The sequence below is a fragment of the Anopheles funestus genome, chromosome 2RL (genome assembly GCF_943734845.2).
Source record: "Anopheles funestus chromosome 2RL, idAnoFuneDA-416_04, whole genome shotgun sequence".
Lineage (NCBI taxonomy): Eukaryota > Metazoa > Arthropoda > Insecta > Diptera > Culicidae > Anopheles > Anopheles funestus.
In genome coordinates, this window is record NC_064598.1 from 65154486 (window position 1) to 65173783 (window position 19298).

A 19298-nucleotide genomic window follows, 5' to 3' on the forward strand; every position below is an offset into this window, starting at 1 on the left:
TTTCGCATGAAATTCAAAAATTTCACAAAACAACAAAAGGATTGCAGGGCACAAGGCAAAAGGGATAACAACAACAACGAAACAAGGATAGAAAACGGTTGGGCAAAGAGAGAGAGAGAAGGAAGAAAAAGAGAAACGAGAAATACGTATATGACAGTGTTGAATTTACAGTTCAATGGTGGGTGTCTACGTATGCGAACGAGTGAACACAAGTGGAGCTAAAATGATGCAAGTGTTGGCATAATTTGCGCTTCGTACCGTATCGCTCGGAACCGTTTTACAGTTTTACACGAGCGAGAGCTGTGGTACGATCAACTAAAACGAAAACACTAGACTGAATGTGTAGCTCTACAGCGTATCGCAGGCGAAAGATTTCGATTGCTTTCCGATGCAGTATCGTTGGCCCTATGTGGCCCGGAGAGTTTTTTTGTTGCGCCGATTGTGTGTTCCAAGCACCAGATGAACCCGATGGTATCAAGCAAAATCGTCAGAAGTGATAGGATCGAACCCGGGACGGGATGTTCAATGCAACATAACAACAACGTAACAATGCAAAAAGCTACCACCGAAGTATATGGGAGTATTGTAACAGGAAAAAGACATGTTTTATACTAAATATAGCGCACTACGGCTACGCATCAACGGCAGGCGCGATTTACGCATAGTAATGGAAAGACTAATGCAAAAATAAGAAACATAGTACACAGGATATTCAACAAGCATTCAGTTTTATAATAATTACAATAAATATACAAAATACAATGTCCAACATAATTACAAGATCAAACGGAGTTGAAATATCCCAAGAATCAATCCAAATGTAATATCATTTTTTTATGAAACCCTAATAGAATGAAAAAATGAAGTGTTAGCAATGGTGGGTTATGAAACTATTATTAATGTTGTTTAATCATATAATGCCTCATGAAAATTAATTTTACCAAGATGCGTTAAATATCAATGGAGACGCCTAGTCTTTTTCAACAACAACAAAATCATTTAAGGGGAGACGTACACTCGGCAGCTCGAAATGAAGTATTATTTTTGGGTTTTTTAAAAGAACCTCATGTGTAAAATGAGAAGTGTTTCCATTTGAAAATATTCATATTAAAAATATATATGTACACGTGGAAAAAAATTCAATGAAATTTATACTAATATGAAATTGATGTTTTTGGAAGAGTTTTTGAGGGAGGCAGCAATCTGTTAAGTTATTTATTAGGGCTGTTTTTTTTCCTTTAATGTTCTATTTAGTTTTCCAAAAATATAAAACGATAAATTAAGGGGAAGTAAATTTACTTTAAATCTCTAATACATAAATGTCAAACTGTGTCAATGGAATGAATGCAAGAACTGCTCGTTCAATTTATCGTTCAACTAGCTTTGAAGAGCTGAAAAAATGAATTTACGGTTTTCAACTATGTTTTGTACAAAACTATTGGAAAAGTATTTTCTTTTAAATTGTTTGGAAAGAAGAAAGCACCTGTGAATATCGCTATATAAATTCTACTCGTGCAGTAACGCAGCGTTACTGCAGTGTTGTTATAGCTGTTTTTCTAAGGCACTGTTGTAAAACTATAATTTGCACAATATGAAAGCTCAATCAACAAACCCTGTATGTTCACTAGATCTTTATCGTTTTTTGGTTGTTGCACAGGTTCTAAGCCTACTTCAACTTATCAAAATGTGAATCGATACAGTCAAATGCTTAAAACGATGGTTGACGGTAGGACGATGCTAAATATTCCTTAGTAGGCTGGCTCAACAAATGGTACAAGTGGTGCGGTTTCCAGAGTGTGTTGGCCAAGTGAAAGTATTCAAGAGCGCAAAATGAACCGCATTTTATCACCAGAATATTGAAGCAATATTGCACGAAGATTTGACTTTTTTGAATTGCTGAGCAGGAATTGCTGGATGGTAGTGGCACACGTATCTACACCACAGAACGGGTGATCAAATCCCATCCAGGCCAAACCCCTGTACGCAGGGTTGACTGTCTCGCTACGGCCAGTAACGACTGGCCAAGACTTCTTCAAGTTGTAATGAATTTAAAAAAAAGAGAGTGAACTCAATACCAGGTGAAGATGCCTGTTAAGGATAAAAGCAATAGCTGGTGAAGATGGTGATAATATTACCAGGACCGGGGAACCGGGCCACTGGTACGCAATTGAACATTGCCAATTTTGAAAAACAGTGAAAACATTCATAAATATACTGCGTTAAGCCGATCTCATTCGTTGTCGGTGAGGGGTAAGGAATTTTGGATTTTCTTAGACATTTTATTCAAGAAGTTACTATTTTTTAGGTTACAGGAAACGGAATACATGTCATGCGCTCCGAAAATATTCCTTTTCCGTGGTCGATCCTATAATGACACATTATGAAATCAGGATTGAAGAGACGCCCAGTCTATCTCAAATGTAGTTTTTTCTAGCTTCTATCAAAATCTTCCATACCTGAATTTTCCCTATTTTGGCGATTGTAGTGGAATTATTGTGCGCAATTCCGACTGAGCCAAGTTCATTGCGCAATGGTAAATTAATAGAGATAGTAAATTGGAAACTTTAGATGGTTGAAAAGAAGCAATTCAAAACCACGATGGCCGGGCTAACATTAGCCTTGACCAACTTTGAAATCTGCAAAAAGAACGAATAATTCTTAAATCGGATATCAGTAGCTCGCGATGAAGGGTAAGGAACATTTCGATTTGATAAAAAATATTTTCACAGGTTATATTTTCCTTTGGTTTTTACACCTGATGTTCGAAGCAAATTGCCATATTCAGTCTGTAACTCTGGATTTCACTGTAAGTACCGTAGTATCGCCAATGTAAGCCGTAGCTACATCAGAAAATTTTCAGCTTGATAAAAAAAAAACTTTTACTAGATGTGATGAAAACTCCATAGAACATACCTCGGCATTACGTAGATCTGTTGTGTAGCCCTGTAACCGGGCCTATTAACTAGTTAATAAAAAAAATGTTACAGTTTATATTCTATAGCCACACTTGAATTAATTATTGCAAATAACTATTTCAATCATGTGAAAATTTGTTATTGTAATGTTTTTCCTATTTTAATATTATGGCGCATTATTTGAACCTTAAATCATCCTTGATAATATTTTCGAGCTTCGAGGAAAAACTTAATAAAATTCTCCCCTTAAAACTTTATGAATTACAATTTTCCCGGGATGCATTTAATGTATATGGAGACGCCTAATCTTTTTCAACAAAAATAGCATTAATTTTTCCACTGCTGTTATCGTTCCTATTATATTTAACTGAAGTTAAAAATATTGTTGTAATTACAGTAAATAATTTTCTATGTTTTTAAATTTTATATCGTAACCTTCTATAACATACATCTAACATCGAATGACCGAATACACCAGATGCATAACGATAATGAGTTGCCCTAATAACACATGTATAAAAGCATAACTTCCTACTGCTTATGTGAACAAATTCTACGGCAGGTGGATCGTGTGAAGCGAAATAAGCGTATGTGCGGGTGAAATGGGAATGTGAAAAAAAAACAAAAACTAACCAATGAAGATGGCACGAAGTTACAGAACGAATATTTCACCCTTACTACAACCTACAAAATAGTATCCCGAGCGTTTTTCTTTCATCCTTTGTACTGGCGCTTTCTTGTAATCGTATACAAAACGTTCAAAACAAAACATTCATTTCTACATATGTTGATATATTTAACGATCGTGTTACTACTATATAGTTAGAAGATTACTCGAATGCATAGCATACCGGCTCTAATCTTTGCTATGTGTTCTGCTGCCCATAAGATTAGATTACAACGTTCGCGATCCAACCCACCAGTAGTTCCGTCCCGAGCTTTCGTTTGGAAAATGTAATTCCCCCACACGGGAAGTAGATCGGATGGGTAATATTACGAATGCCTTCCGAGAGCGCGAGACGGAAATACTGGAGTGTGTAAATAATGTTTCCATTCTACAATGCCGCCTATAAACCTACCAGCCGGTTAGGAAAACCTGTACATTAAGGCACTTAGTAGTAGAAAAGCCACCAACAACCAACAACCACGCAATACTACCACCTGCACTACCCTGTAGTTTGTTCGTTCGGTTATCGTGATCGGAACATCTTTATCCTAACTACTTATATAAGCAAATAAAAACCACCAGCAAATAATACTACCGATGAGTGATAGCAAACTAGACGGCGCTGTAAATAATACTTTCGAAAGCTTTCGTAGCTTTGGCAAGCTGGTTGAATACTTTTCATCGATAATGCATGCAGTTTCGTTGTTTGTTTGTTCTTTTTTTTTGGATATAAATGCTAATACTATTCGCTATACATATATAGTACACTACGAAATACTTGGTTTAATGGAACATTTGTTTGTGAGATAGAAGATTCAGTAACAAGAGTGGCTGACCAGATCGATGGATAGAATAGTGGAAAATGGGACAGGATTTATCTTTCTTACAAGCGTGTGTTTGAAGAAAAGGATTTAGCGTTTCTCTTTGAGTGTGTATGTTCAATGGAAAAATGCCACTAAATCAATGGCAGCCATTCCGTTGAAGGGAAATGTTAAGTACATTTGTCTGTGTCGTTTGCCGATTTATTCATTTCAATTTTAAATTTAGTAAAAAAAAACGAATGCTATGTTTGGTGTATGAAACTTGCAAAGGGAATAGTTTAGAAGTGAGTTAGAGCAGATAGTTCCTTGTTTTTCACAAAGCGTAGCAGCTTTTTTTGTTGCAAAACCAGTTATAGTAATAGCTAAAGTTGGATAATGAGTAGATAGATTAAATGACGTTCTGTGTTTAGTAAACACGGGGTGTGTGTGTATGTGGTTGTGGGATGCTATACACGATGCAAATACTAGCGCAAACGAGTTAAACAAGGAACGAGAAGAATGGCAAAATATTTAGTAGTAAATACCAGCATTTCATCGACAAACGACGATGGGACACAAGGTTAAAGTCAAAATCGGTCGTATTGTACCTGTTGTGGAAAGGGAAGAAAAACGAAATGGTTGTCGTTGTAAGAAGAACGTACCACGGGCCGACAAAATTTTGCGTTTTCTAGCATTCTAAAAAGGAAACTCATATCGTGCCTTAAACTGTTCGGGCACGTGTCGGGCAACGAGAACGAGCGCGGCTTATCGCGGGCATTAAGTGTAGGAGAATAAATTAAATGGAAGAAGAAGAGAAAAAAAACGTAAAACTGCCATTAAGCAGTAACACAGCACGAGAATTACCCGTCCGTAGGTATTTGCTAAAGTTATCTAGAGTTTGATACGGCACTAGTAACCGGGCTAGACTAGATGCAAGTAGTTATTTTCGTTGCTTGATATATGGTGGCTAAAAACAGGGTTTTACGCTGGGTAACATTACTAGAACTATGCTTATTTGAAAGGTAAAATTCATCTACAATTGTTCTATCTCACTACCAGGGTGGCTATACTACAGGTTAAGCTTTACTGGAAGGGTTTTAACCTACCTGCGTACGTTGCATCTACCATCTACAAAACAAAACTCAAACGCATTTGCTACAAACCTATCAACAAGAAACTACACTACACGTTTGGCAAAACAAAAAAGAAAACTAATCGCAAAAATAAACAAACAAAACACTACTTTTCTACTACTCTTTCCTCATTACGACATGCAACATGCAACAACAGAGCGAATAGCGGGCAACATCATTAGCTTTGTTCCATTAACAGACCCGACCATGGTAACGTGGTGGCTCGATCAGGGATTAGTGATCGCAAACGGAAGATCACACCAGCGATGCAGGAATGGGAAGTTGGCATGCAAACACACAACCCTTTAAACGTGTAGCGAAACCCTCCCCTCGGCAGAAGGGTACCATCGTATTGGGGAGCCATCACCGTGATCGTTGAAAGAGCTGCGCAGAAGAACGGTCCGAACGGCATGCTTGTATGTTGTTTGGCCGTGGCGACCATCCATCCGTCTCGTTGGAAGCGGTCTCAGTTGGTCGAAGGTTAGGCGCAAAACGTTAAATATTGGAGGGGGTTGGGTTAGATTTGTGAATCTTTTGCTGCTGGTTCGCCACATCCCGGTATTAGTGCGGAGGAGTACCACGCAGATATTATTGGTTTGTGTTGAAGGGAGGTGATTTTTTTTTGTTACAGGGATTCAGGAATATTCGTAGGAAAGGAGCGGAGCGGTCTTGTATCTTTATTTCCAATAATGCTCATTTAAAAATTCTCTCATTTTTTGGTCAGTGTCACCACTATACACTTCCGCACGCATTCTCTACCGCATCCCCTAGTGCTCTACTCTACTGGGATTGCGTCGGTTTTTCGTCATCCGTCTCGAGTGGTGGAGCTGGGAAGGGCTCTAAGGTGTACCGGCTTGGCCGTCGTCCGGGCACTAGCAGCCTGCGGAAGGGTAACAACAACGAACATTTAAACACAACAGCAAAACGCCAACCGACGCGCATGCATGTCTGTAGGGTGGTGATTTGTTTGTTTTTCGTTTGTATTTGTTGTGGTCGATTTGGTACACAGATTCTTGTACGAATTTTCGTGTCCGAATCGGCGAACGGAATCGGGTTCCTCGCTTGTGCCACTGTTTATGTTCTGTTGTAAGTTGTGTTTTGTTACGTTTCAGGTGTGACAATTCTAACTCTTGTATTGTATCTGTGAATAGGGTCAGTGGTTTTATGTACGTTTTTTCCCTCTCATCATTGTAGTCCTGTTAATCTTTGTTTTTTGCTTACCAAACATCGAAATCTCTGGCCCAAAATGGTTTTGATGTTTAATGTATTATGTAATTTGCAATGAAAAAAATACGATCAACAGATACGATTGATTGGTTGAGTGTTCACACATCCCATTGACACGTATGCATTTGTTACAGCATAATATTACATGCCATAACATGTTATAAATTTTATCATCAAATATGCCACGCTTCACAAAAGCGTTACAGTTACAATTGTTATATTTCTGAAGTTAAATAAACCACCGCTTTGTTAAAACCGGAACAGGGAAATATTCGTTGCTGTTGACACGAGGCTTAACAATTTGCGACGATTGTGCAAAGCACATTCAAGCGACGACACACCGTAACATGAAGCCAGGCATCAGAGTTCAAAATGGACGGCAGAAAAAGCATTACACGGACATATGTGAATGGAGTAGAAATTAATTCAATAAAGCAGAGATAAAGGTAGACAAATGCTTCGCTAAATAGACAAAAACCTCTTCAGAAAAAGCAGCAGTACAGCGTAGGGGGTGTTTTTCATACTCCATCAAGCAGTATTACGAAAAAGCAAACAAAAAATAGAAATTGAAAAAATGGCTACAAGCTTGCTAACATTGGAAACTTTCATTAATTGCTGCACCTTGTATTGTTTCAATAGAATAGCAAACAACAGCAAATATAAATCTAAAAGTGTCTACTAAAGTAACACTAAAAGTCCTATAGTAATCCGTTGTAATTACTATCGGTTTAAAGTATAAAATAAACTTTGATTCCACCCCAAAAATCTATCTTGTGTTTAACAATTTTGCATCTGCAGCGTGAAGTAATCGTACCACGATGGCTGGTAGCGTGGTAGAAAAAAAGTTATAAGAAGAAGAAGAGTAAGAAAAACAACTCAAAAATTTAAGCTTTCAAAATTTAGTGCTATCCGAATGTGCGAAAAATACGTTTTGAGAAAGTAAGGAGCACACATTTACCGATGAAAACTGTTTGCTAAGGCCACATTATCTAGAAGAAAGAAATGTAGAAAAAAGACAAAAAAGAAAGATGAACAAACAGGTGAACAAATGGTTTCACTGAAAAAGTTCGGTAGTTCGGGCACGTTTTCTTGCCCTTTCCTTTTCATTTTGTTCGACGACTCGGAACCGGAAAAAGGAATTATTTCGCGTACCTTTTTATTCGTATTTATTTTACCTCTCAAAACACGTTCAAAAAATATGTAAATCGAAATCAGCAGCTAGAAACATGAAATCAAATCGTTTCATAACTTAAATTGCACAAACACTTACACAAAGAAAGAGATTGTGAATTAGAAATAAAGAAGAATAAAAAAACTATTTTAACAGTGCATTTAAGAGGAATGGGAACGAAATTAGGCTCACTTACATACAGTTGAGCATACTAGTCTGTTTCAAGGATCGAACGGGATCGTGGGTATTGTGGGTGGACTGACAGACGAATATTTGTGTGAGAGTTAGTACTGGATTTTGCAAACCCTGCTTTCCCCCGTATGTGGTTTGATGTATTAGTTTTAGCTTGTGATGTTGTGTTAAGGTGTGTTTAAGTTCACTTTACGTTTATGAGTCTCCTTTCGTATTGCCGGGAGATTAATTGTTAGTTTGTTTTTTAATGTGTTATGTAGTAGTGAGTGTACGATTATTGTATTACGGATAATTAGATATATTAAAACTACACACTACGCTCAACATACATAAGTTAAAAATATTCTACTGTGCTTAACATAACACACACACACGCACACATACACACACGCGCACGCACGCACAATCACAGCCGTACATTGCAAGGTTTGATAGAAATCAACAGCACACAACAGGGCAAGTTTTGGTTGGTTTTTTTTTACACAAATTATACTCATGCAAAAGCACATTTTTGTAGGTTTAAGGGTACATAATTACTGAAAAAAAATCTTTAAAACTTTCACTGTCTTCTTTTTTAGTGAAACGTCTTACCGTTTGAATTGTCGAAGATCTAACATTTTGATTTTTTTTAATTGTTCAATAACCATGAATAATGCCAATTGTATAGATTGTAATTTCGAAATAAACCCAATTCGATATATCATGCGAAATTGGGCAAACTTGGATCTAAATGTTTATCATTTTTAGCAACAATCGGAAATATATCCCATTTTAAAAATTTCAAATCATTGAAAAATCAGATCATCAATCTGATTTCGCACAATGGCGAATAGAAAAGAAGAGATTAAACAGAGTTGGAAGATCTATTGAGATAAACTATTTTGTTTAGTGAAAAACTTACCCGCTTAGCTCCAGCATCGAACCACGGCGATTGTTGCGCCGATGGCTAGCGGTGACCGGGAATGCAGTCGCGTGTGGTCCAGCCCGGGAAATACCGAGCGGATCCAGCATCGGGTTGCCAGCCGTATCTCCGCCATCGATCGTGATGTAGCCGGCGATTGAGGCCGACCGTTTGTCCTTGGGTATGGCCACTCGGCCTACCGGTGTGGTTGCCGCCACCGGGGTCGATGTCTCGGAATCAGTCACCCCGCCGATGACGACCCCACCGGAACCGGAACTCTCGCGCCGGAACAGACCTATTACGGACTTAGCCTGTTTAGGTTGCGTTAAGCCACCTGTGGTATTTTGTGGTACAGTTCACACATGCGTGTCCGGTGGAGGGAAAAAGGATAACAGTGGCACACACATACACACACACACGAACACACAGAGGCGCGTGAGGCGGTGCAGTGGAACAGGGATTGTAAACGGAAGCGGATTGGAATGGATGGAAGGATGTGTGGGATGTAGTTTATCGGGAATGGAACGCACCAAATGTCACCGAATGCCATCGAGACAATCGAGCATACATTGTTGTGTGTTTGTGGTGTACGTTTTCGGTGTTTTTTTTTGTTTTGTTTTGTATTGTTTTGCAGTTGTCGTGTTGAGGTTGGATCGTGTAAAGAGAGAAAAGAAACCATACGGGGAAGGCACGGATAGATGATAAAAATGCGGTTAGGTGCAAGCTAATGCGCGGATGCAGAAAATTATATGAACCTAGAATGTTTTACATAACTTAACAACGGAAACGTAAAGTGTACTGCAAGTTGTTTGGGGGATTTTGTTGCTGAGCAGATAAACGTTTGTATCATTTTCGTAAGAAAATAATTGACAAAAAGACCAACTTACGTTCGACGGAAGAAGTAAATCAATTAATAAAATTGATTAAATTAAAGTGCTTTCAAAGTTTACTGTGAAATTATGGAGTATCAAATCATTTGCTCATGAATACAAATAACTCACAAGGTGTATATATTGGAAACATCCACACAGGAAATAGAGGAAAAACAGAAAAATTAATCGAGAAAAAACGATCTCTAAAGCAATACTTATTAATCAACGAAAATTGCACACGCGCCTGTGCAAGTTTGAGAATGGTGCGTTCGGATACGGAATGGTTTGAAACGAGAAAACGATAGCAGAAGGTATTTTGAAGGTTGGATTCATGAGCTAGACAACAGCGTTAGTACGAATATAGAAGCAGCAGTAGCACAGCACATACTTCCATGTATACCTATATATGTTCGATTTCGAGCATGAAACATCGATACACTTCATTTCATTTGTCATGCACGTATATACACAATTAAAACACTTAGAAACGAATGATTGCAACGCGAGCCATATAGAAGGCGAACAGCATTAAATAGTCTAAAGGACGGACATGAACTGGAAGAAGGTGAAGAGAGCACACGATGAACTGGCCATCGCTTTGGCGTGAATTGATGTAGCAATGGAAACGGAAGCACTGTTTCCTGATTCCATTACGTCGCACGGGGAAAATAGCTATTGCATTGGAACGTAATCGTTAGAAAAAAAATGAACTAAAATGACATAAACTGCTCAGTGGACGTATCCAATAACGGATCCGGATATTTAAAAAAACACAGCTGATTCTACAATGGTACACACAAGAAAGCGGTGCTTAGAAATCTAAAAAATAAGACTGTATTTGCTTCTCATTTAAATTTTGAAATGCACTTCGCTATACTCTATACGTGGCAGTGTAGTGTTTGCTTTTTATGATAATTTCAGCAGAACAGCACAATTTTATTTCAAGCAGTGTATATAACCTTCAACTGGTATAGAGTAATGCTGTGTTTGGCAGACTGGAGGTGCATAAAATTAGCAAGTAAACTGACATGATAACATAATGAACACAACAAAAAAATATCAAAACAAGAAATAATCGAAACAAAATTCCAATTACTCTGCCAAAAATACCATTACACCGGTTCAGTTCGGGTGTGGTACATGCAAAAAAACTAATACACTTGTTCTGGCGGTGTGTAATCAAAAACTACAACTGCAAGTAGCGCCGAATTCGAATTTCGAAATTATTTTAACGCCCTCTCGCTCTGGAAATGGCGATTGTCAATGCGATGGATAAAATAAAACAGGTGGGCGAATAAGTGCGCGAACAACCGCGCCAGGGTTGATGTTGTTGGTGTAAAGAAGGAATCAAACCATGTTCTTAATATCGGTCACCAGGGGAGGTTACGAAAGAGTACACCACCAAGAATTACGGGGACAAATGGTGGGAATGCATAGAGACGCTTGAGTCGGCTGCAGAACCGATCGCACCCTCAAAGCTTCCGGCAGCTTTTCTCGACCTATTAGAACGGACCGGATGCTTGTGCACGAAACTTACCCAAAAATGTTGCACTTGGTGAATTGTAAGCTAGATACTCCTTATTCGAAGCCCACGATGGGAATTCGTTCTGTTTGATAGCACCATTATCGTCACTTTCGTCCACTCGCTTCCAGGGTAGAACCGATTCGATAGCTGTTGGTGTTGCGACACGTTGTTCCGCTAAAATAATGGAAAGCGTTTATTAATAAAACAAAAAACAGATGGTTTATTTAACTTTTTACTATCCCATACTCACATTCCAAAAAGCGTGATTCGCGAGAAAACCTTTTGTCTTCCTTGTTTGCTCCTCTTTCGTCCACTGTTACGAAGTTTATACATATACATTTTTTTGCAAATAAAAAAAAAAATACAACGATCAGCATGATTATTTAGTTACAATCAATATCATAGCTTTACAACAAAATACACTTCAACCAATTAATTTGTTGAGGTTGAATAAGGCAACCTAATTTCTTCATGCTGAATACTATGAACTTATAAGCGAAGTGAATTCATTCCGAAACGACAACAACTTTAACAACATCAACGAATCACAACTGAGGAATAATTTGTAAGGACATAAAAACACAACATCTAATACATTTCTATGTGATTATTAGCGTGCATAAAAGCCGCACATAAGGTGATCGAAGAACGGGTGAAATTGATGTGAATTGTGATTTTAAACAGGACAGTGTAAAACGGATCTGCAACATACAACAGTGAGTTCAGTGTCATCCGTCGGACCGTTGGGAGCTATTTTCCGCAAGGTCGCAGCCGTACATTATACCTTTGTTGTTCACACGATCGAGCAAAACCGAGCTCTCATTACAAAACGCGACGATCACGTGTCATTTGTACGCGCGAGAAGGGAATAAAAACCAGTGTCATCTTTTGTACAGAATTGCGAGTATGTACCGAATGTTGGTAATCATAGGAAAATAAAATTAATTTTAAAACAATCGCAACCATCATGCAAGAAACGTGTACGTGTTGACTAAGAACTAGAACCAGTAAATAGGGAAAAGATAACGAGATAACTTACCAGACCGTCCAACGGAACGATCGAACCTTTATCGAACAAAATGTACAACAATAAACAGCTAACGTAATTGGCTTGCATTCTCCTAAGGAGCTAATCGTTTTTTTGTGTGTGGCCTATATGCGGGGGTTAAAACGAAACGTAATCTAAACAATCAAACGTAAGGCTACGCACTGCGCTAACCATAATCGTACAACAGATTTCAAACGTAATGGAACTGTTCTTTTTTATCAATCATTCCATTTGCTACGTCTGAGCTCGTAACCGTAAACGAAAGAATTGCTCAAAATGACAATAAAAATATAATAATCAAACAAAACGCAAGATTAAACGGGAAAAGCTTGCGATATAAACTTGCAGCGCAACTTGCAAACAAGAGTGAGAGCGCAAGAGAGACAGCGAGCTTGCGAAAAGGAACACAGTGTTTGTTTTGTTTTTGGTGGGTTTTGGGTAGGTGGGCCAATGCACCCGGACACATACCGAAGGTCTGATAGGATCGGTCCCTGCGCCAGGGCAGGAACGATTCGGCCGCCGTCGGCGTGATCCGTTCCCTGTCGGATGCGGAACTGATGCTGAAGTTACTGTTGTTGTTGTAGGTGTTGAGTGTGAGGGTGTTTCTATTGGCTTTACTGTGGGGCTCTTGGCTTTGGGTGGGATTGCCGGACGGGCATGAGGTGGAGGGATCGGAGGCGGAGGAAGTAAACTTGCTCGTGTAGTGCTTCACAATGCGTGCCTTGGTGGGATCGAACCCGGGCAGGCTTGTGATATGTGCGATCAGCGAGCTGTTGTTGTTAGCAGTAGTAGTGGCGGTTGTCTTACTTGCACCACGGTCTCCTCCGCTGGCGAGGGATTGCTTTACACTTACAGCCGGTGATTCGGCTAGAAGAAGAGATAGACAGACAGATAGAAATAGCAGACGCCCAACAAAACCGAGGACAACGAAAAAAAACGAGGAAATAATGGGTTAAAGAACCGGCCAGGATTTGTTTATGAAGGAACACATAAGCAACCCGGAATTGTGATGGAAAATAAAACCAAATTTTGAGAAACAAATTTCAAACAAGTAAAAATGCAGTGATTTTCTTAACAACCACTAAAGGAACATATCCCGTGCAAACGATAAAACGTTCCCAACAATCCAGTCACAATGTTTAAACTCTCAAATTCAATGAGAATTGCGCAACTTCCACACAAAATGAAGGACATTTTTAAACGAAATATACCAAAACACTAAGATAGCTACTGCTATCATTAAAAATTACAAGCAGATATTCACTTTCCAACCAAATACACAAACTGGTATGAAAAAATTACAACATACGAATGAAAACAAAAGAAAATCGTGAAAATTTTGTAGAAAGATATTCAGAAATACAGACGAGCAGAGATCAGAGAAGTATAGAAAGATAGTAGATATCAAGCAGCAGAGATGTGTAATAGGAGAGATAACACAAAGAGATGCTAAAGAATTGAACGAGACTTTGCATATTTTTGACCACCTAGGAAAAACCAAAAAAAAAACGGACCACCGAACAGAGCTAAACGTCGGTACCATACAGCACATATTCCTCCGATAGTAAACTCAGCAACGTTGGAAATAAATTGTACATAATAAAAAAAACAGTGGAGAAAACTCAACGAGCTTATCTCACATGCTCGTTATGCGGCGAACACCGAGCACCACACTTACGCGATGATTTGGCGGTAAAGGTAAGGCCACCTCCGTCCCAGTCTTCCGACGGTCCCGCCTGCCTTTCTTCGTCCTCGTTGTCCTCGTGCAGCACTTCGTTGATGTAATCTGTAGTTTAGCCGAACAAGAGAGACACATTATTGGAAGCAGAAACATTTGGTTGATTGACTAGAGTAGAGATGAAAACATAATGTTTAAAAAACGAAAGATTTTCTACGTGAAAGCACAACTAACAAATTATGGCACAATTTTGCCAGATGGTAGTTGAATAAAAATGAAAAACATACACTGATAAGGTATGTTGATACTGGTAAACAAATTAAATATGTGTGAACATGACATCTAATAGCATACAAATGAGAAATGGTGCTAAAGTTCCATAATGTTAGCAAACTAATAATTATAACTGAGATGCAACGATAGAGGACAGTGAAGATTGATGGATGAATAGATAAGATATCACAAAAAAAGTAAATTCTTTCTCAACACCCGTACGACAGGTCATTATAGTTTCGTCATTTAAGTTGTGCAACTTTGGAACGCTTGCATTAAAATAACTAAAAATAATTTGGAAAATTCGTAACTAAGTGTAGTGCTACTAACGAAAAACAAAAAGATTTGGGTTTACCTAATGACAACACAAATTGTATGTAATTCCACATTTAGATAGTCAGGATACATAAATACTTTAATTTAATGGGACATCATTCAATACGACAACAGTGAAACATTTTTATAATGAATATAAACGTTGTTTTGTAGTATTCATAAACATAAGAAAATTAAATACTCGCTTTCCATAGACTTCTTTTTTTCGTACATCAAGAGCATAGAAAATAGCATATAATAAAGGCGAGTGCATAACATATCGTTTGAATACAAATTCAGTTCGACACAAGGCTAGACAAAGAGTATACAACACAAATATTTTAGAGAGACCCATAAGGAATAGCGAGAGGAAAATCACGGCTAGAAAAAATAATCCCAAAAAATACACAACATACGATCAAACATACGCTTACGACATAGGAATTAACTGCTTTTTTACCTATTTCTAATCTACGGTACTTGTTTAGACTGTGAGAATATTTTCGTTTACTTTTTTTGCGAATGTCTTGTTCGGTTAGTGGTGGTTCTAGTGGTTGTGGTGGTGGTGGATGGTAGTCGGTAGTAATCGTAATTGTATCATTAGTCATAACGATATCATTCGTACCGTTCGCAAACTGTTTCGCCGATCCGTTCTGCACGAATTCCGGAAACGAGACGTGATTTTGCTGCTTGCCGTCCTATTACGGATTGGAAGGACACAAAGGATATTTATCAATTACTGTCAGCAAATATTGTGCTTCATTACATACCTTGACACGTTTGCTACGCTTGTGATGTTTCTTTTCACTTATCATACGGCGTATGTTCATCTGCATTTTATAGTTGACCTAAAATAAACAAAACATTTTTTAGTTAATCTTTACATTTGCAAAACTAACTCTATCATTACCTGTGTTGAAAGATCACGATCATCAACAGCATGGCGGCTATAGCTAAGTCTTCGATGCTGTGGAAAAAAGGAACAAAAATTAGTCAAACCCGACCAAAACTAAAGGAAATAAAGGAAATAAATTTGCTGACTGTATTCGTTCATTTAACTGACATTCGAAAATGGTTTCCAAAGAAAACACGAAGTAACAGAAATGAACACGACACAAGTATCGAGCAAAATAAGGAACAGTAATTATTTTTTTTATTGTGAATCAAACAGTAGATTGAGATTCTGTTATTTTATTCTCCCTTTCTTACGAGGATTTCATTGTTCGATTTGTGTTAGCTGTTAGAAAGGTGCGTTTTATGCTAAACATGCCGTTAACCTTCTTGGCTTATGCTAAGTGGTCGATAGTGCTTCGTATAATAACTGAATAATATCCTCATTTCATTTACTCTTTTCGTTTCCATTGAGAAACCTCCAAAAGCGGAATATAGAAACAATCGTTTTAAGCATTTAAAGGGACCAAAAGACATCAAAAACATCTGTACAGACGTGTACAAGCTTAACGAATTACAACAATAATAATTACACACATTAGACAAATATTTTTTTATACAAATTCACACTATCACTAGTAAAAAACAGAACAATTGATTTTTAGAAAAAAAAATATTTTTTTCAATGACAAATGAGACGAAATGTACAAATGTGTGTGAAATTCTATTCTACAACTAAGCTCACTATTTATAACATTCATAGGTCCAAAATTGAATTTAAATTAAAAAGAAAATGGTCAAATATAATTTACTACATCTTAGTTTGTCAAAATTCCAAAATTTTGCATTCTTTGTTTGCAAAAAAAGAAAATAATTGCTGTTTTATAAAAATAAAACAATTTATATAATAAAAATCTAATGGAATGTACTACACAAAAAGCTTGCTAGTAAAAAACATGTCCAAATAAAGAATAAAAAAACATTCATTGCATTCACACAAAATTGTTTCAACAGATTTGGCTCAACGTTGAGATGTAAACATGGATCGTGTAACGAGAAACAGGGCAAGCATATATACAGTTGCATACGATCCTGTGTTTGTAACATACAAGTAAATAAAACAATATATTTACACAACAATATTCGCGTCACACAGTACGCTAACAGAAACATAGTTTATGCATCGATTTGAATGCTACACTGAGAGATAAGGAAACAAATCTCAAGAAAAGGATAACAGTTTGGTTGAAAAAAACGAATCGCACCTTCACTTGCTTCACGGTTCGCCATGTGCGCCATCAACACACGTGCCACATACGTTAGTATCCAAACCCCGATCAGGAATATGTGTTAGAAATAGTGATTACACACGCACACACACAACAGATACACACACATTGAGACACAGAAGAGCACATAGAAAGATATGCAGCACGGACAGTCACATACAGTAGGATACAAAAAAATATAGGAAACACGTACAGAGAGGTGAAGAGAAAATCGCTAGATTAGTGTTTTGTTGTGACGCTCAAAAATCAAAATAGAAAAACAAGGATGTGGAAAATGGTGCTCGGTGTATATTTTTTCCATTAGAAAATGGTTAACGAAAAATGAAGATGAAGAAGAAAAAACAGATACAAACAACACAAAAGACATGAAGACAAAAGTAATGACAATAAAAGGTGAAAATTATTTGTCACAGGATCACACGTGATCACAAAGATAACAGGTTTGAATTGCGTCAAGATAGCAACCACAGTATAATAGTGAACATAAAGTTAGCTTATTAGGAAAATCATAAGAACAATGGATCATTTAATGTTTTCGTACCGTATGTAGTGAAGCCTTCGTTTCGAGTTTTTTTTGTTTTGTTTTGGTATTTGGTTTTGCGCAAATAGGAATTTTAGCATAAGAACGGAATGATAATGTTGGAGCCGGGAGTTTCAATCGCATGTTTCGATAGTATTTGCGTGTCGTTGTCGTATTCCAATGGTAAGAATACAGGGATATTTTGAAGGATGAAATGCGACACATGTTGCCGGTGGTCGTTCGATCCGTGTTTTGTTGGGTTGGGTATCGGTTTTTGAGGATGTTTTTTTTTGATTGATTTATTTTTTTTTTGTTCGTTTCAGTTCGATGATGATTGGTTCGGGATTGATGATTGTTTTGGCGAGCGTCCGTTGGAGCACCAAATTTTGTGGAAGCGATGTTGAATGCGCAACAGAAATAATTTGTTCGATTTTTGTTTTTCACAAATGCGCAAACATGACACGCATAGGGCAGATGGTAAATATTGAAGGATGTACAAAATTTGTATGGTCGCATCGGCATGGATTTTTGTTTGTTTTTGTTTTGCGATAAACAGAAGCACAGATTGTTCGAAATAGTTAAGCAAATTGGATTCATTTTGTTGTTCATGGCGAAGAGAGGAGAAAAGAAAAGAAAAAAATAGTTTTCATTATGTGAAACAGTCCAGCACACCGATCGTTGGATTTTAAATAGCTACAAATATTTGGTGCAAATATAGGATGAACGGGATGAGTGAATATTACACATTTCGTGATTTGGACATATCGAAATCAGAGTGTGTAACGGTGAGGATGAGTGCTAATCGTACCGGTATTTATCGTAAGAAACATGTGGACAATGCTACAGGGATACAGGGGGTAACTTCTAGCTGGAACGTTTGCAGGTTTGCAGGTTGTGTTTGCAGTCCTAGCATTACCTTCGTGTCAGTGTATTTATTTTCATCGTTCAAACAGACTAGCATGATATAAACAAGCAGCTACGTGTATGTGAAAGTATAAGTAGGTATATCTTCCCTGATCTGGTCTTTTGCTTTGTCCTAATTAATAGCAATATTGATTTCATTTTTGCCACACACAATTTTGATCGAATCTTACACGGTAGAATGGAACTGAATTCGGTCAACAATTGACCAAGTGCGTGGTATGACTTGGTGCAAGGAATCACTGCTAGATACCACCTACACCTACTCACCCGGCGGTATGGTTTAAGCTCTTCCGACAGCAAATGGTGTATTTTGGCATCCGTTAAGTCTTTCTTCGAAGGATTGTAGTCCAGCTCCTGCATGTCTAGGTTGCGGGTCGAATTTTCCAGGTTCGTAAAGCTAGGGCTACAACGATGCGCATAAAGGAATGTATTGAAGTAAAGAAAAGTAAAAACAACATGATAATGGTGTTTTCAACATTTTTCTGCTGCAATAAGCCATTCGGTTATTGCAAGATTATCAACATAAGGCACACTCTACTCCAACAATACGGAACTAATAAATGGATGCATGTACTTCAGCTAAAGTTACCTTGTACCTAACTCAACCAAAGGTAGAATTACATACGTTACACTATGTTCGCAATAGCACAGTGGTTTTTTTTTCATTTGAACTAATTTTTTATACATTAAGGGAATCATAGTGCAAATATTGCATTATTGTATGTTTTATCACGTAAGGCTATTTTAGGGAGATTGGCTAAGCGCTAGCTGTTAGGATTGCAGTATTGGCAAATAAATAAATTCTACGAGCTAGCATCAGTGAAGGTACACGTTAGCGCCGTACACATGTCGCTAGAATTCCGAAAACAAAAACAAAAGTAAAGATACCACACGGATGCTGGGCTCTGCCGTGATGTCTCCAGCCAGCGAGACCAAACCACCAAACAGCAACGCAAA

General features: G+C 37.8%; 1 protein-coding gene across 5 annotated transcripts in view; it reads right to left on the minus strand.

Moving 5' to 3' along the window:
* LOC125765541 (sodium/hydrogen exchanger 3) overlaps window positions 1-19298 on the minus strand; it is a 55071-nt gene that overhangs the window by 3938 nt on the left and 31835 nt on the right. The window contains exons 12-22 of one of the 5 annotated variants that reach the window (XM_049430809.1): window positions 18609-18744; window positions 17439-17453; window positions 15628-15684; window positions 15488-15565; window positions 15343-15415; window positions 14130-14237; window positions 12920-13318; window positions 11654-11716; window positions 11416-11577; window positions 9007-9340; window positions 3687-4990 (exon numbers count right to left, since the gene is read on the minus strand). In XM_049430809.1, the coding sequence (XP_049286766.1) occupies window positions 4882-4990; window positions 9007-9340; window positions 11416-11577; window positions 11654-11716; window positions 12920-13318; window positions 14130-14237; window positions 15343-15415; window positions 15488-15565; window positions 15628-15684; window positions 17439-17453; window positions 18609-18744 (1534 nt within the window). In that variant the 3' untranslated portion in view covers window positions 3687-4881. Of the gene's footprint in view, window positions 1-3686; window positions 6396-9006; window positions 9341-11415; window positions 11578-11653; window positions 11717-12919; window positions 13319-14129; window positions 14238-15342; window positions 15416-15487; window positions 15566-15627; window positions 15685-17438; window positions 17454-18608; window positions 18745-19298 lie in introns of those variants that run through there. The other 4 variants (XM_049430810.1, XM_049430811.1, XM_049430813.1 and 1 more) reach the window with 4 other exon arrangements.